This window comes from Eschrichtius robustus, chromosome 11 (genome assembly GCF_028021215.1).
Source record: "Eschrichtius robustus isolate mEscRob2 chromosome 11, mEscRob2.pri, whole genome shotgun sequence".
NCBI lineage: Eukaryota > Metazoa > Chordata > Mammalia > Artiodactyla > Eschrichtiidae > Eschrichtius > Eschrichtius robustus.
Genome location: NC_090834.1, coordinates 46,992,480 through 47,011,697, shown reverse-complemented (window position 1 = coordinate 47,011,697; position 19,218 = coordinate 46,992,480). Strand labels below are relative to the sequence as shown.

The 19,218-nt window shown below is 37.4% G+C and overlaps 1 protein-coding gene across 1 annotated transcript in view; it reads left to right on the top strand.

The window, feature by feature from the left end:
- TYR (tyrosinase) overlaps positions 1–19,218 on the top strand; it is a 107,235-nt gene that overhangs the window by 49,833 nt on the left and 38,184 nt on the right. The window contains exon 3 of the mRNA XM_068555253.1: positions 9,699–9,846. Coding sequence (XP_068411354.1) covers positions 9,699–9,846 — 148 coding nt within the window. The remainder of the gene's footprint in view (positions 1–9,698; positions 9,847–19,218) is intronic.

Genomic DNA, 19,218 nt, shown 5'->3' with positions numbered 1-19,218 from the left:
TCCATTGTATATTCTTGCCTCCTTTATCAAAAATAAGGTGACCATATGTGTGTGGGTTTATCTCTGGGCTTTCTATGCTGTTCCATTGATCTATATTTCTGTTTCTGTGCCAGTACCATACTGTCTTGATTACTGTAGCTTTGTAGTATAGTCTGAAGTCAGGGAGCCTGATTCCTCCAGCTCCGTTTTTCTTTCTCAAGATTGCTTTGGCTATTCGGGGTCTTTTGTGTTTCCATACAAATTGTGAAATTTTTTGTTCTAGTTTTGTGAAAAATGCCATTGGTAGTTTGATAGGGATTGCAGTGAACCTGTAGATTGCTTTGGGTAGTAGAGTCATTTTCACAATGTTGATTCTTCCAATCCAGGAACATGGTATATCTCTCCATCTGTTCCTATCATCTTTAATTTCTTTCATTAGTACCTTACAGTTTTCTGCATACAGGTCTTTTGTCTCCTTAGGTAGGTTTATTCCTAGGTATTTTATTCTTTTTGTTGCAATGGTAAATGGGAGTGTTTCCTTAATTTCTCTTTCAGATTTTTCATCATTAGTGTAGAGGAATGCCAGAGATTTCTGTGCATTAATTTTGTATCTTGCTACTTTACCAAATTCATTGATTAGCTCTAGTAGTTTTCTGGTAGCGTCTTTAGGATTCTCTATATATAGTATCATGTCATCTGCAAACAGTGACAGCTTTACATCTTCTTTTCTGATTTGGATTCCTTTTATTTTTTTTTCTTCTCTGATTGCTGTGGCTAAAATTTCCAAAACTATGTTAAGTAATAGTGGTGAGAGTGGGCAACCTTGCCTTGTCCTGATCTTAGTGGAAATGGTTTCAGTTTTCCACCATTGAAAACGATGTTGGCTGTGGGTTTCTCATACATGGCCTTTTTTATGTTGAGGTAAGTTCCCTCTATACCTACTTTCTGGAGGGTTTTTTTTTTGTCATAAATGAATGTTGAATTTTGTCGAAAGGTTTTTCTGCATGTATTGAGATGATCATATGGTTTTTAACCCTTCAGTTTGTTAATATGGTGTATCACATTGATTGATTTGCATATATTGAAGAATCCTTGCATTCCTGGGGAAAACCCCACTTGATCACGGTGTATGATCTTTTTAATGTGCTGTTGGATTCTGTTTGCTAGTATTTTGTTGAGGATTTTTGCATCTATGTTCATCAGTGATATTGGCCTGTAGTTTTCTTTCTTTGTGACACCTTTGTCTGGTTTTGGTATCAGGGTGATGGCCTCGCAGAATGAGTTTGGGAGTGTTCCTCCATCTGCTATATTTTGGATGAGTTTGAGAAGGATAGGTGTTAGCTCTTCTCTAAATGTTTGATAGAATTCACCTATGAAGCCATCTGGTCCTGGGCTTTAGTTTGTTGGAAGATTTTTAATCACAGTCTTAATTTCAGGGCTTGTGATTGCTCTGCTTATATTTTCTCTTTCTTCCTGGTTCGGTCTTAGAAGGTTGTGCTTTTCTAAAAATTTTTCCATTTCTTCCAGGTTGTCCATTTTATTGGCATAGAGTTGCTTGTAATCGCTCATGATCCTTTGTATTTCTGCTGTGTCAGTTGTTACTTCTCCTTTTTCGTTTCTAATTCTATTGATTTGAGTCTTCTCCCTTTTTTTCTTTATGAGTCTGGATAATGGTTTATCAATTTTGTTTATCTTCTCAAAGAACCAGCTTTTAGTTTTACTGATCTTTGCTATTGTTTCCTTCATTTCTTTTTCATTTATTTCTGATCTAATCATTATGATTTCTTTCCTTCTGCTAACTTTGGGGTATTTTTGTTCTTCTTTCTCTAATTGCTTTAGGCGTAAGTTTAGGTTGTTTATTTGAGATGTTTCTTGTTTCTTGAGGTAGGCTTGTATTGCTATAAACTTCCCTCTTAGAACCACTTTTGCTGCATTCCATAGGTTTTGGGTCGTTGTGTTTTCATTGTCATTTGTTTCTAGGTATTTTTTGATTAGCTCTTTGATTTCTTCAGTGATCTCTTGGTTATTAAGTAGTGTATTGTTTAGCCTCCATGTATTTGTATTTTTTACAGATTTTTTCCTGTAATTGATATCTAGTCTCATAGTGTTGTGGTCAGGAAAGATACTTGATACGATGTCAATTTTCTTAAATTTACCAAGGCTTGTTTTGTTACCCAAGATACGATCTATCCTGGAGAATGTTCCAAGAGCACTTGAGAAAAATGTGTATTCTGTTGATTTTGGGTGGAATGTCCTGTAAATATCAATTAAGTCCATCTTGTTTAATGTATCATTTAAAGCTTGTGTTTCCTTATTTATTTTCAATTTGGTTGGTCTGTCCATTGGTGAAAGTGGGGTGTTAAAGTCCCCTGCTATGATTGTGTTACTGTCGATTTCCCCTTTTATGGTTGTTAGCATTTACCTTATGTATTGAGGTGTCCCTATGTTGGGAGCATAAGTATATACAATTGTTATATCTTCTTTTGGATTTCTCCCTTGATCATTATGCAGTGTCCTTATGTGTCTCTTGTTGTAGTATTTATTTTGAAGTCTATTTTGCCTGATAATTGCTACTCCAGCTTTCTTTTGATTTCTATTTGCATGGAATATCTTTTTCCATCCCCTCACTTTCAGTCTGTATGTGTCCCTAGGTCTGAAGTGAGTCTTTTGTAGACAGCATATATATGGCTCTTGTTTTTGTATCCATTCAGCCAGTCTATGTCTTTTGGTTGGAGCATTTAATCCATTTACATTTAAGGTAATTATCAGTATGTGTGTTCCTATTACCATTTTTTTTATTGTTTTACGTTTGTTATTGTAGGTCTTTTCCTTCTCTTGTGTTTCCTGCCTAGAGAAATTCCTTTAGCATGTGTTGTAAAGCTGGTTTGGTGGTGCTGAATTCTCTTAGCTTTTGCTTGTTTGTAAAGATTTTAATTTCTCCGTCCAATCTGAATGAGATCCTTGCTGGGTAGAGGAATCTTGGTTGTAGGTTTTTCCCTTTCATCACTTTAAATATGTGCTGCCACTGCCTTCTGACTTGCAGAGTTTCTGCTGAAAGATCAGCTGTTAACCTAATGGGGATTCCCTTGTATGTTATTTGTTGTTTCTCCTTTACTCCTTTTAATATTTTTTCTTTGTGTTTAATTTCTGATAGCTTGATTAATATGTGTTTTGGTGTGTTTCTCCTTTAGTTTTCCCTGTATGGGACTCTCTGCACTTCCTGGACTTGATTAACTATTTCCTTTCCCATATTAGGGAAGTTTTCAACTATAATCTCTTCAAATATTTTCTCTGTCCCTTTCTTTTTCTCTTCTACTTCTGGGACCCTAATAATTTGAATGTTGGTGCATTTAATGTTGTCCCTGAGGTCTCTGAGACTGTCCTCAATTCTTTTCATTCTTTTTTCTTTATTCTGCTCTGCAGTAGTTATTTCCACTAATTTATCTTCCAGGTCACTTATCCGTTCTTCTGTCTCAGTTATTCTGCTATTGTTTCCTTCTAGAGAATTTTTAATTTCATTTATTGTGTTCGTCATCATTGTTTGTTTGCTCTTTAGTTCTTCTAGGTCCTTGTTAAACGTTTCTTGTATTTTCTCCATTCTATTTTCAAGATATTAGATCATCTTTACTATCATTACTCTGAATTCTTTTTCAGGTAGACTGCCTATTTCCTCTTCATTTGTTTGGTCTGGTGGGTTTTTACCTTGCTCTTTCATCTGCTGTGTATTTCTCTGTCTTCTCATTTTGCTTAACTTACTGTATTTGGGTTCTCTTTTTCACAGGCTGCAGGTTTGTAGCTCCCTTTGTTTTTGGTGTCTGCCCCCAGTGGCTAAGGTTTGTTCAGTGGGTTGTGTAGACTTCCTGGTGGAGGGGAGTAGTGCCTGTGTTCTGGAGGATGAGGCTGGATCTTGTCTTTCTGGTGGGCAGGAACATGTCCGGTGGTGTGTTTTGGGGTGTCTGTGACCTTATTATGATTTTAGGCAGCCTCTCTGCTAATAGGTGTGGTTGTGTTCCTGTCTTGCTAGTTGTTTGGCATAGGGTGTCCAGCACTGTAGCTTGCTTGTCATTGAGTGGAGCTGGGTCTTAGTGTTGAGATGGAGATCTCTGGGAGAGCTTTCGTTGTTTAATATTACGTGGAGTTGGGAGGTCTCTGGTTGACCAATGTCCTACTCAGCTCTTCCACCTCAGAGGCACAGGCCTAACACCCGGCTGAAGCACCAAGGCCCTGTCAGCCACACGGCTCAGAAGAAAAGGGAGAAATATGAAAGAAAGACAAAAATAAAATAAAATAAAATAAAGTTATTAAAATAAAAAATAATTATTGGGGGCTTCCCTGGTGGCGCAGTGGTTGAGAATCTGCCTGCCAATGCAGGGGACACGGGTTTGAGCCCTAGTCTGGGAGGATCCCACATGCTGCAGAGCAGCTGGGCCCGTGAGCCACAATTACTGAGCCTGCGCCTCTGGAGCCTGTGCTCCGCAACAAGAGAGGCCGCGATAGTGAGAGGCCCGCACACCGCGATGAAGAGTGGCCCCTGCTTGCCACAACTAGAGAAAGCCCTTGCACAGAAATGAAGACCCAACACAGCCATAAGTAAATAAATAAATAAATTTAGAAATGGTCCACATCAAATACTCTCTCTAAAAAAAAATAATAAGAAGAATAAGAATTATTTTAAAAAAATTAAAAAGTAAATAAAAAAGAGGAAAAAAAGAAAGAAGGAAAGAAAGAAGAGAGCAACCAAACCAAAACACAAATCTATGAATGATAATAAGCACTAAAAATGATACCTAAAAAAAAAAAAAAGAAAATGGACAGACAGAACCGTAGGAAAAATGGTAAAACCAAATCTATACAGACAAAAGCATACACATACACACTCACAACAAGAGAAAAAGGGGAAAAAAGTATATATTGTTGCTCCCAAAGTCCACCGCCTCAATTTTGGGATGATTCATTTTCTATTCAGGTATTCCACAGATGCAGAGTACATCAAGTTGATTGTGGAGATTTAATCTGCTGCTTCTGAGGCTGCTGGGAGAAATTTCCCTTTCTCTTCTTTGTTCGCACAGCTCCTGGGGTTCAGCTTTGGATTTGGACCCGCCTCTGTGTGTAGGTCACCTGAGGGTGTCTGTTCTTCTCTCAGACACGACGGGGTTAAAGGAACAGCTGATTCGGGGGCTCTGGCTCACTCAGGCCAGGGGGAGGGAGGGTTACGGATGCGGGGCGAGCCTGCAGCGGCAGAGGCCGGCGTGACATTGCACCCGCCTGAGGCACGCCGTGCGTTCTCCCGGGGAAGTTGTCCCTGGATCACGGGACCCTGGCAGTGGCGGGCTGCACAGGCTCCCGGGAGGGGCAGTGTGGAGAGTGACCTGTGCTTGCACACAGGCTTCTTGGTGGCGGCGGCAGCAGCCTTAGCGTCTCATGCCCGTCTCTGGGGTCCGTGCTCATAGCTGCGGCTCACGCCCATCTCTGGAGCTCATTTAGGCGGCACTCTTAATCCCCTCTCCTCGCACACCCTAAAACGATGGTCTCTTGCCTCTTTGGCAGCTCCAGACTTTTTCCCGGACTCCCTCCCGGCTAGCTGTGGCACACTAGCCCCCTTCAGGCTGTGTTCACGCAGCCAACCCCAGTCCTCTCCCTTGGATCTGACCTCCGAAGCCAGAGCCTCAGCTCCCAGCCCAGACTCGCCCCGGCAAGTGAGCAGACAAGCCTCTCGGGCTGGTGAGTGCGGGTCAGCACCAATCCTCGTGCGGGAACCTCTCCACTTTGCCCTCCGCACCCCTGTTGCTGCGCTGTCCTCCGTGACTCCAGAGCTTCCCCCCTCCGCCACCTGCAGTCTCTGCCCGCGAAGGGGCTTCTAGTGTGTGGAAACCTTTCCTCCTTCACAGCTCCCTCCCACTGGTGCAGGTCCCATCCCTATTCTTTTGTCTCTGTTTTTTCTTTTTTCTTTTGCCCTACCCAGGTACGTGGGGAGTTTCTTGCCTTTTGGGAAGTCTGAGATCTTCTGCCAGGGTTCAGTAGGTGTTCTGTAGTTGTTGTTTCACATGTAGATGTATTTCTGATGTATCTGTGGGGAGGAAGGCGATCTCCACGTCTCACTCCTCTGCCATCCTGAAGGTCTCTCCTCCATGTGCTTCTTATTCACATATCCTTCATAATAACATCGGGGACTTTCCTAGGTGCAACATCTGGAAAGTTAGCAAAAGAAGTGAGTAAAGAAACACTAGCCCTGCTGAAAACACTCTTAGAATAGCAATTCTAGTTTCCAGAATCACCCCGAAGCATCTATTGTTGGCTGAGGGCAAGCAGCAGGCAGGTTTCTGCAGAGAAATGGAGTTCAAGAGGAGAGAAGTGTCTGGTACTAGGATGGACCCTGGTGGTGGAGATTTGTGGCAAAAGAGGCTTTTCTGCAGTGGGACTGTCCCATCTTCTTGGCTAGCAGCTCTCATGATAGGCACCCATTTATCAAATGCAACAAGCTTAGAGAAATGATAGCTATTACTCAGGAAGCCCTCATTTTGTGCCAGATTCTATACTAGATGCATCACACCTGTTATCAAAAAAGTCCTCATCAGAATACGAGAGATGGGCATTAATTATTCCCTCTCTTACCAATGAAGAAACTGAGGCTCACAAAATATAACTTGACAAAGGTAATACTTTCACTGAGTAACACAGAATTTAAACCCAGGTTGCTTAGCTCTAAAAATCATTTCTATTCAGCAGTATCTTCAAATTGGGATAGACATTACTATAGGTTCGCTAAGACTCTCTAAAGGGTACATGGCACAGAGAGTTTTAAAGAAATTTATTTCCAGATCTTCCTCCCATCTATTGTTTTCTAAAATGAATCTGAATGAGAAGCCTCCTGAATGTTCTTCTTTACCACCTCCCCTTTCACAATCTCCCTTCGACTTTTCAGAAGAAAGTCATACCTCTCACCTAAACTGGATCCATTCTCATCACTATGCACTCACAGAAGGGGTAAAATCTTACAAGGTACCAAAACAGTGGAGAACTCAAAATATTGGTGCCATTGTCGCCGAAGTGAATGACTTTAATGACTAGGTAGCAAATGTCTTGAAATTTGGGTCCTTTGTAAATAGATCCATAAATTATAAGATTGCTTTCATCAAAGAATTCTTGATTGTGTTGTCACTGACGGATCAGATTATTTTGATGCTGAATCAGTTATGTCATTTTTGGCATATATAACTAAAAAAGGAGTTCAAGTAATTAAGTGGAATTCCTACAAAAATCTTTTCATTACCATCTAGTTTTTATGAGAATAAAGTTTCTCAGGACTGTGATTTATTTTTTAAAATTTAGAATAGAAAATATGCTGAGCCTTATCTTTTCTATCAATGAGTAATATTCATCCATGGATACATACAATAAATTTTAATTAACAATCTTTCACAAATAATATTAAGAAATACATTTTCAATAAAATTTTACTTTTTATATTTAGTAGCTTATTTTGTAAAATATTTAATGTTTATGTCATTCTAATAAATTGTGTATTACTAAAAAACATAATGATAACAATCCAGATTATATTAATGGTCTCATGAAATTTTTAAAAAGTAATTTTAATTTTTATACCTATTTTGTTGTAGAAAAGTATGACAGGCTGATGAGTTTTTTAAAAAAACATTTCAAGAATAACATATAACATTTAGGTATAATTGTGTAAGAAAATAGAATAAAAACATGAGATCAAGTGAAAAAGGAAATCCTATAAAATTTTAGACTATAATAGAAGAGTTTGTTTAGGTACTTTTGATATGGATGTTGGTAAATATCAAATCATTTAATGTGCATACATTTTTATAAAGTGATAATAAATTTTTACTTTAAAACTTATACTATTTGCAACATCTATCCCTGAACTTTTATCCTCTGAAACTATATACAATTATGATTAAAGCAACTTAGAATCTACTTAAAAATATGTGAGAGCATACAGAAAACTTGGTTTTAAAACTTTCATTTGGTGCTACTCAAGGATAAAAGCTTAAAGACCATTGTTCTACAGACCTTTTCCCTCCATGATATGACTTATTGCTAATAAGAAAGACAGTATACCAGTTCATTCAAGAGCTTAAGCTCTGGAATAAAACACACTGGTGTTCCAGCCTTCTCTTATTTTTAATCTTAATCTTTTTCATCTTAGACAAGTTACTTAAGCTCTCTAAACTGCTTTATCCAAATCTATATAATGGAGATTATGAAGATAAGCTGTAGAATCATTGTGAAGATTACATGAAATTAATCATGTTAAGTTTTTAGAAAAATTCCTGCACATAGTAAGTGCCATGTATATACAGTCATAAAAGTTTTCATAGACAAGAGATTTCAGAGGGGAGATAAGTGTATGTTCTTGGGCTATGGTTCCAGAGGGGATGGGGCTTGGTATGGTTTCAGAGAATGAGTACATAAAGCTCAAAAGGAGGGAAAAAAAATCATCAGCTGAGGCGGCAGAAATACTATGAGCCACAATGGTGGGAGAGCACAAAGCTTCAAATGCAAAAGTGAAGAGCTGCACTTTAAAAATGAAGTTGACAACAAAATAATCCTAATTGTATGAAATGAAGCTAGATTTCCTCTGCCCAAGCCCTAATGCCTGCACTGTTTCTATCCTACCTTTTTAAAAAAAATTATAATCTTACAGTTTCTGTTTTCTTATATTTCTGAATTTTGAAATTCAGCATGTCCTTGGCCATAGTCCCTCAACTTGGCTCCTACTTACAGTTTAACTCTGTTACTCCTACTTCTTTGTCTGGCTCTGAATCTGAGTTCTACTTATGTTTTGTGTTTTCCCTGAATGGACTCTGAAATGATATCATACTCTACCTCTTCCCTGGGAGTATGTGGGAGAGAACACAAACTTTCAAGAGCTCAGATGTTGAAGTCTAATTGATATGGGTTAAAATCCCAACTCAACCACGACCTGTGTAGGCTTGGGAAACTCAGAACTTGCCTGAGCCTCGGTTTTCTCTTTTTTTCAATGGGGATAATTTCTAATCAACAGAGCTGCTATAAAGGCTGAAGGACTTATGTCACAAAAAGCAATAGCTCAATTAACATTCAGAAAATAATAATTCTTATTATAATTACTATTCCTTTTGCAATGAATGGAGCCATTTAATGGAGTCCTGCTTAACTCTGAAATAAATATTTTGCAAAATAAAACACATTACCTGATGTCCTCTAGACAGTTGAAGATGAATTGTAATGTCAAAGGTCACAAATTTCATGTTTCCTCTGGAACCAGAAAAAAAATTAAAAGTAACCACCAGAACTGGAAAGCAAGGGGACACATAAAGGCCGGAAAGATCTGTTTCTACGTGCTGTCACAGACTGAAGTGAGAGTGACTGTGCCGATTATTATAAAAAGGTTTTACTACTTTTCAGGATCTAAAGGAGGAATAATAGGCAGAAGCAACAGAATGGAACACAGACTGGTTCAGCCTATTCCATTGGTTAATCAGTCCGTTGTGACCAGATTGACACCATTCAACTCTACAAAGATTTATTAAATACTCACTGGGCATCTAGAATGTACAGAATCCCAATACAGAATGAATTTTATGGTTGATGTTATTACTTTGAATCAGGTTTTCAATTGTAGTTGTAAACCAAATGAGAAAATCATTTAGATTTTCAATCATTAAGGCAAACTAATTTTTATTTTTCAATTTTCTTTTTGCCAACAGGATTTGCTAGTCCGCTTACTGGGATAGCAGATGCCTCACAAAGCAGTATGCACAATGCCTTGCACATCTACATGAATGGAACGATGTCCCAAGTACCGGGATCTGCCAACGATCCCATTTTCCTTCTTCATCATGCATTTGTTGACAGGTTGGTTGGCACTTCTTCATAAATTATGTGCTTATTGGTTTTTAATGTAGCAGATGGCAAGAAGATATACAAAAAGCCAACAGGCACATAAAGATATGCACACCATCACTAGTCATTAGGGAAACACAAATTAAAACCAAAATGAGATAGTACCTCATGCTTGTTAGAATGGCCATCATCAAAAAGACAAGAGATAAATGCTATCCTGGATGTGCAGAAAAGGGAAACCTTGTGTGCTATTGGTGAAATTGTAAACTGGTATAGCCACTGTGGAAAACAACATGGAGGATTCTCAAAAAATTAAAAATAAAACTGCCAAATGATCTGGCAATTCCAATTCTGGGAATATATCCAAAGGAAACAAAACCACTAACTTGAAAAGGACACCCCCATTTTCATAGCAGCATTATCTACAATAACCAAGATATGGAAACAACATAAGTGTCCATCAATGGATGAGTGGCTGAAGAAGTTATCACTATCTCCACCTCACTCATGTTTCAGGAACATGGACATAATATCAAATAACTAAGTGACTATTAGCCTGGAAGATTATTAGGCAGGTTTTTATTGCCTTCTTGGCAACTCTAATATTATAAGAATTAAATAATATCTCAAGTCAAGTTTTATTTAGAAATTAGTTTTTAAGAAAGTATATAAGCACCAAAATTATGATAACAATATAACATCAAAACCACCAAAACTATACATCAGGGAGGGAGGAAGATTGTGGGGGAAAACATCTTACCAGAGCAGATAGACTGAACTCTGTTTACTGAGTCATTTTTGTATCATATTGTCTTTGTGAATTTTTGGCATTTTTTTGACCTTTAGTGCCATCCCATGAACTTTAAAGAAGGTAGATTTCCTAGATACCTTGATGCCCCAGACAAGGAATATGCAAACTATGGCTTATAGGCCAAATCTGTCTCCTACCTTATTAGTAAATAAAGTTTTATTAGAACACAACCACAATCATTCATCTACATATTGTCTATGGCTGCTTTCACGCTACAGTGGCCAAGTTGAACCAAGACCATATAGTGCACAAAATAGAAAATATTTAGTCCCTGGCCCTTTACAGAGGAAGTTTCCTGACCCCTGCCAAACCAGAGAATTCCATATTTATATGCCAGGTAAGAGAAAAAGGTTCATCTTTATCTAGCCCACCTATATCTATATTTATAGAAAATGCTATAATTTAATTCAATGTCTGGAGGCATTTTTTAAATAGAGATAAAGTTATTACAAAGATATACAGCTTTTAGAAGCCACTCTCCCACCTTTGAAAATTAAAATTTTCTCTTTCTTAGAATTCTCTATTAATCCTATCTTACTATTAGATACCTGCATGATTATTAAAGTAACTCAAAAATAATAAGCAAATGTCAAAGTAGTTTCTCATTCAGCCCTTGTAGGCAAGCTGATGAAGATTCTGGGGATGGAGAGGGAGGAAAAAGCATCATTATAAAGAAGGATAGAGACCTGCGGATTGCCACAAAGTACTGTGGCATCTGAGCTTTCCTCTCAAGTCTCTTCTTAGAGAGACGCATTTCTTCAATCAGATGGTCTTTTCACTGTTGTTCAGTTATTCACAAATATATTTATTGAGCACCTACTATGTGCTGAGTACATTTGCCTGAACATTTCACGTCCATTGTTGCTTCTATTTATTGCATTTACCAGTCTCCAAATCTGGAACATATTTTCCTTGACTTATCTAATTTCTATATAATCTTCAAGACTAGTTTCAATTTTTAGCTCTTCCATGAAGAATGACCATGCCTATCTAAAACCATTTCTCTCATCCAAGGGTGTGTTGGAGCCAGCCCAAATTGGCTAGCAAGATTGAATTATGTACATATTTTCCCAACTTTGCATTCAGTGACCTCAGGCTGTAGCTTGAAACCAGTATTGGTAGGAGTATTTACATCAGGAAACTGGCAAGTGCTACAAATCAGGGCTTTCACTCTGAGAGAGCTGATTGTTAAAATAATGGCCGGCATACCGCTGCTCCCATCTGTTAACTCACATCACTTTCTCTCTCTACTTCTTATTTTGGACACATCATTTATATCATTCTTATTGATTATGTGCTTTCCTTATGATTACTTGTGCTTTGTCTCTATGACTAATCTCTGAGCTACTTAATGCTGGGACCCACGCCTTGAATTCTATTTGTTTTTCTCACAATGTTTTCTTTAGCTTGTAATTAGTAGATGTGTAATACATTTCTATCAAATGAATAAATGATTGAAAACAACCTTAGCAAGTTACATTTATCATAGCTACAAAGGAAACTGCAGAGAAATCATTTTAACTAAAAAAAACGTTTTGCAAGTCTTGTAAAGCACAAATCATTCAATGCTATAAACATGTTTTAAGATTTAGCATGTTTTAGATTTAGCAAGGTCTAGACCATTAGACCTTGTTTTAGGCACTGATTAAACAGAATAATGAGACAAGATCACTGGCTTGAAAAAGATTAGTCTAGTGGGAAATACAAACAAGTAAACAACTATAGTACATTATAATTCACGCATAGTCATAGGAGACATTCTTGGCAAACTACATAAAAAGGATGATATATGAGCTGAGCCCTGAAGAGCAGCAGGCCTACAAGACAAGAATGGATATTCAAGGATTGGGAACATAACTCTTACCTCATTGAAACCAAGCACAAGCTCAAAATATGAACTGAAGAAGAAAATGAAGCTTAGGGTCCAAAATAAGGAAATACGCCTCAAGTCTCATATGCAGAGAAAGTGATGAGTCCAGTGGCCAGTTAGCTCACCACCAAAATGTGCCATTGTTGGGCAAATAAAGACATAAAGTAATTTCAATTATCTCTACCACTTTTAAGTAAAAAAAAAAAGGAAAAATCAGAGAATGGATCTAATACAATGATTTTAAAAGAGAATATGTATTTAGTTTTTACTATGTGCTAGGCACTGTTATAAACTCTTTACTAGTTTTATTTCATTTAATCCACACCAACAAGTCTGTAATGTTCTAGATTAAAAAAGAGAGATGGAGAAGTTCAGTAACTGTCCCAAGATTACACAGCTAGTAAAGGGTGGAGTTGAGAGTTAAACAATGCAGTCTTACTACAGAGACATGTTCCTAACCACTGTGGAGAATTCCTTGGAAAATGCAAAGAGGAGTTTTCCTTCTGACTGCTCTGAGACTGAGGATAATTCATTTTCATTAAAAATTCATTCATTCATCAAACATTTTAAGTTTCTTCTACATTCTAGGTCCTATGCCAGGTACCATGCCTTTTTAATTTATTGGTATGAATGACCTCCAGATGCTTATAGTTCTTCAAAAAAGACAGAAAAGGAAAAAAAAAAAAAAACCAACATAGCAATGTAGCACTGTCTATAAAAGAAGTGTAAGAGGTATATGAATCCAGAGAAGGAAGAGCTTAAATTATATAAGAATGGCCAAAACTGGAGGCATCTGACAACATCAAATGCTGGTGGAGATGTGAGCTACAAGAACTCTCATTCATTGCTGGTGGAAATGCAAAATGGTGCAACCAATTTGGAAGACAGTTTGGCAGCTTCTTATAAAACTAAACATATTCTTACCATATGATCCAGTAATCACGCTCCTTGGTATTTACACAAAGGAGCTGAAAACCTATGTCCACACAAAACCCTGCACATGGATGTATACAACAACTTTATAATTTCCAAAACTTGGAGGCAAGCAAAACGTCCTTCAGTGTGTAAGTGGATAAATAAATGGTGGTACATCCAGACAATGGGATATTATTCAGTACTAAAAAGAAATGAGCTATCAAGCCATGAAAAAACATGGGAAAAACTTAAATATATATTACTAAGTAAGAGAAGCCAATCTGAAAAGGCTATATATTGCATGATTCCAACTATATAACATTCTGGTAAGAGCAAAACTGTGGAGATTATAAAATGATCAGTTGTCAGGGTTGAGGGCATGAGGAATGAATAGGCAGAACACAAAGAATTTTTAGGGCAGTGAAAAAACTGTGTGATGGCATAATGATGGATATGTCATTATATATTTGTCCAAACGCATAGAATGTATAACACCAGGAGTGAACCCTAAGGTAACCTATGGATTTTAGGTGACTATGATAGGACATTGTAGGTTCATCAGTTATAACAGATGCACCATTCTGCTGGGGGATGATGATAAGGGGGAGGTTATGCATGTGGTGGGGGGAAGGGGATATTAGGAAATCTCTGTATCTTCCTTTAATTTTGTTGTAAGCCTAAAACATCTCTTTTAAAAAAAGTCTTAAAAAGAGAGATAAGTATGGTTGTGACCTACTTAACATTTTAAAATAACTGAAATTATGAGTGGTAACACTATACTGTTGTTGCCTAATATCAGATAGTGCACCATCCGGACTCTGATAAATAGAAATGTGATATGGACAGTGAGGGCATTGATGAATCTCTAAGAACTTGTCGTAAAGCATACAATTTAGAAAAAAATTAACGACATTTACTTATACAAATTTAACCTAGGGAAGGCTGAGTAGCTCTTCTTATTTGAGTACTCTTCCCATGTTACTCATCAATGGTAACTAATAAATGAACCTAAGTATTTCTAGCATCTCTCTCTTTGTAAGGTGAAATAACAAACCTTTGTAATTTTCCAGCAATCACAAAGATAATTTAAAAGATAGTCTACAAGATTTATGTCACTTTTTCTATATTTAGGATCTGATTTGGGCAAGGCAAAATCAAAGAAGTTGTCAGAGGAAACTTGGACACGATTAAGTAAGATTATGAGTGCCTGAGAAATAATATTTCATTATATTTTTAATGAAAGTGTCAATAAAGCATTTTAAAGTTAAAAGAAAAGAAGGTAACAGGATTGTAAAGAACCTTAGCTCTTTTATAAGTGAGGAGCAAGAAACCTTTGCTCTTTTTTTCTTTCTTAAACAGTCAAGAGTATAATACAGGCAACAAAAAGCTCAGGAAATTATTCTAGTTAGACAGAAAATATCTGCTATCTAAAAAGCAAAAAAAGGGCTTCCCTGGTGGCGCAGTGGTTGAGAGTCTGCCTGCTAATGCAGGGGACACGGGTTTGGGCCCTGGTCTGGGAAGATCCCACATGCCGCGGAGCAACTAGGCCCGTGAGCCACAACTGCTGAGCCTGCGCGTCTGGAGCCTGTGCTCCGCAGCAAGAGAGGCCGCGATAATGAGAGGCCCGCGCACCGTGATGAACAGTGGCCCCCGCTTGCCGCAACTAGAGAAAGCCCTCGCACAAAAACGAAGACCCAACACAGCCATAAATAAATAAATGAATAAATAAAATTAAAAAAAAAAAAAAAGAAAAAAAAAACCTTTATATTGTAGGCAAGGGCCATAAGCAATATATCAGTCAGTAAGTCAGTAAGTAAATAAATAAATTAATTAAAAGTCAGTAAGTAAGTAAGCCAAGTCAGTAAGGCCATCAAAATTGAGAATATTTTAAGGTTTTTAAACAAATTTTATAACTTATTTTTCAAACTTAGGTATTATAAACCAGGTCAAATAAAATTCACTTTCCAAATTTCATCCTTCATTGGCTCCTTCATATCCTGGAACATACTGGCACTTTAAGACAGATTTTAGGGGCTCCACCAGATGAGCACTAATTTCATTATAACATTAAGATGTTATTAACATGCAGTGTTAATAAAGGTAGTCATTGTTTATCTTTAAATGAGTCAATAAATATTTTTTTAAAAAAGAATTCCATTGTATGAATGCACCATTCTTTAGTAATCACTTAGTCACGTATTAACAGGCATTTTGATTGTTTCTTTTTTTTCTATCTTTTCTTTTTTAAACTATATATATATGTGTATGTTTGTGTGTGTTTATATTATGTATATATATATATAATTGTGAACATTTGTGAGTATAGCTAAAGAATAGATTTTTCACATTGGAATTGAAAGGTGAGAGGTTAAATACATTTAAAATTTGTTGATATTTCCAAACTGCCTTCTAAAAATGATTGTGCTTGCTACATTTCCACAAATAGAGAATGAAAGTGTGTTGCCACCCTGTACCCTCATTTGCACTAGATGTCATCAAATTTATTAATCTTTTTAACTCTGAAAAGTAGAAAAATATTTATTTGTATTTTTCTGTTTTCTAGGCATGTTATAGATTAATTATACTTTTTTCTAAAATGTCTATTTACATTCTTTGCTATTTTATGTTAGGTTAATTGGTCTTTTTATTATTGAATTGTATAGGGTCCTCATAAATTTTTAGTTGACCTTTTTTGTCATAAACATTACAAATATTTTCTGTAGTTTTAGTCATCATTTAAATATTATGGTATGTTTCTTGGTATTCAGAAATTAATATATGATCTTTTTTTTTTTTTTTTTTTTTACAAGGGGATTTTTCTCTTATATTTACTGTGGACCCTCGTTGAGTTCCTGGTGATAAATCTCACAGTATTGTGAGAGGCCCCATGATTGGATGCCCCTTGAGTCTTTTTTTTTTTTAATTTTTTTATTTATGGCTGTGTTGGGTCTTCGTTTCTGTGCGAGGGCTTTCTCTAGTTGCGGCGAGCGGGGGGCCACTCTTCATCGCGGTGCGTGGGCCTCTCACTATCGCGGCCTCTCTTGTTGCGGAGCACAGGCTCCGGACGCGCAGGCTCAGTAGTTGTGGCTCACGGGCCTAGTTGCTCCGCGGCATGTGGGATCTTCCCAGACCAGGGCTCGAACCCGTGTGCCCTGAATTGGCAGGCAGATTCTCAACCACTGCGCCACCAGGGAAGCCCAATACATGATCTTTTATATAATCGTTTATATTCAATCTCTATTCACAGCTTCAGAGTCTTTAACTCTTTGTTCCTCAGTATTCTCATCTGTAAAAAGAGTGGATTGATCTAAAGCTCCATGGTTCTTTCTGGACTTTACAATCCTCTGGATAATGTGTTTTTGAAGAAATGACAGTAGAATGCATTAGTACAATTACAGGGCTTTAGCAGGTTTCTTAGTGACAGCTTAATCATGCTTTTAGTTATGATTAATAGGTAACTGACATATAGATAAATCCAATTTATAGTATAAATTATTTTTCTCTGCTATTCAGATTAAGGTCTGACAGGACTCTAAGCTTTTCTCAGATTTGTAAAAAAGTTTCTGGCAAGAAGAGAGGATTGAACAGTGGGCACCCTAAAAGAATGAATATGTTGGAATGTGTATTCTTTTTCTCCAAGAAGATCAGATTTGGGGCATGCTAAAGACAGAGACATTTGAAACTTTAAACCAACCTAACACTACAACACCCATCAAGCAAAGCTGATGTTTTAGCCATGGAATCAGGAAGTTTTATGCTTATAAATTCCTTAGGAAGGAAGATGAGCATTGGTGCTGGATGGTACACTATGGATAAATGTCAGAGCAACAGAAAGAGGGCTTTAGAAATACTTCCTTTTCCTTAATACTTCATTGCTCAAGGAGGGCTCATGTGGACAAAAGCAAGCACATCTCTGCATGCATGCATTCATTCAGCTGTTAATTCAACAAACATTAAGTCCCCTCTATGCTCTGTGTGCTATATTAGGCCATGGGGATTCAGCAGTCACTAATACTATTGCTCCCCACCTAATGCTTCCTGGTCCAGATATGTAAAAAACTAAGTAACATAAAACAAAATGTAACTTCTGCAATAGTAGTGGTTTAATAGGCCAGAGTATGCGGGAGTGAAGAAAAGAGCATCAAGGAAGTGGGGACCATAAGAATGGTCCTCCTCATCCCCTGGATCTGTAGCACCTAGCAGCCTGCCTGGCACAGAGTGGATATTCAATGAATAGCTGTTAGATTCCAGTGTTTGGAATTCTCTTATGACCGGTGGCTTTATGAAGAATGAGTAGGATATTGACTCATGAAGTTTGGTAGTAACTACATTCAATTCACGTGGAACAAAACAAGAAAACCTCAGAAGTGTGAGGTTAGTAGAAACTTCAGGAAATAGGCCATAATTAAAACCCAACTAAAATACTGAAAGCACAGCTAACGTTTGAGTGCTTACTACACCAAAAGCTAAGGGCATCAATGGACTGACCCATCTAATAGTTAACAACAATCCTACCAGTTAAGTGGCATTGTCACCCCCATCTTAGGGACAAATAGACTAAAGCACAGAGAGGTTAAATAACCTGTCAGGATATGAGCCCATGTTTTTAACCTGTACTATATGCTGCTTCATAAAGTGTTTGGAGAGCAGAAGAAATGCATGTCTATATATAGAGAGAATATACTCTTACCCCAACACAAGAGCAAGAGCTAACAGGATAGGCGGTTATTTTGAACACTAGTCACCAGCATGGTTACTGCAGCAGGAGGCCGGTTGACCAAGCAGAACAGGTTGGTGAAAAATTTAGCAAGCTCCAATTGGGTGGGGTGTGTGGATGGGGGAGGAGGAGTGCAGGGGGCAAGCAGGGGCTAGGCAGTGAGGGGTGGGGAATGTGAAGGGGAGCAAAAACTGGGCCAATATTTGGAGTAAGTGTTACAGTTTAGAGTGCCCAGAAGCTTAAGCCTGCAGTATGAACTGATTTTTAAATTTTTATTGAAATAGAGTTGATTTACAGTACTATGTTAGTTTCAGGTGTACAGCAAACAGGTGTAGTTCCCTGTGCTCTACAGTAGGTCATTGTTGTTTATCTATTTTATATAGTGTGCATATTTTAATCCCAAACTCTTAATTTATCCCTCCCCTCCTTTCCCCTTTGGTAACCATAGGTTTGATTTCTCTGTCTGTGAGTCTATTTCTGTTTTGGCAATAAGTTCATTTGTATCATTTTTTTTTTAGATTCCACATATGAGCTATATTATATGATATTTATCTTTCTCTGTCTGACTTACTTCACTTAGTATGATAATCTCTAGTTGCATCCATGATGCTGCAAATGGCATTATCTCATTCTTTTATGGCTGAGTAATATTCCATTGTGTGTGTGTATATATATACACAGAAGTTTGCAACCACATTAGTTCTTGCCCAAAATAGAACAACTGATCCTTAACTTTGCAAAGATTTCCAATGTCGTTTCCAAATTCTTCAAACATCCTTTGGACATATCCTGTGGCATATCATTATGTAATATATTTTGATGCTAGGTTTCTATGCATTCCATGCATCTAAGATGTCATTTGCATGAATATATATATATATTATATATATATATATATATATATATTATTTGTATATATCTCACATCTTCTTTATCCATTCATGTTAAACCCACCTCTGATGTGGGCTGGGCTCACCTTGGCTGAGCAGGCACTGACTCAGGAACTAAGTGAGGCTGAGGTAGAGAGGGCAGGAAGGGACACCTCTAGAAGCTCATAGTCTAGTTCCTAGA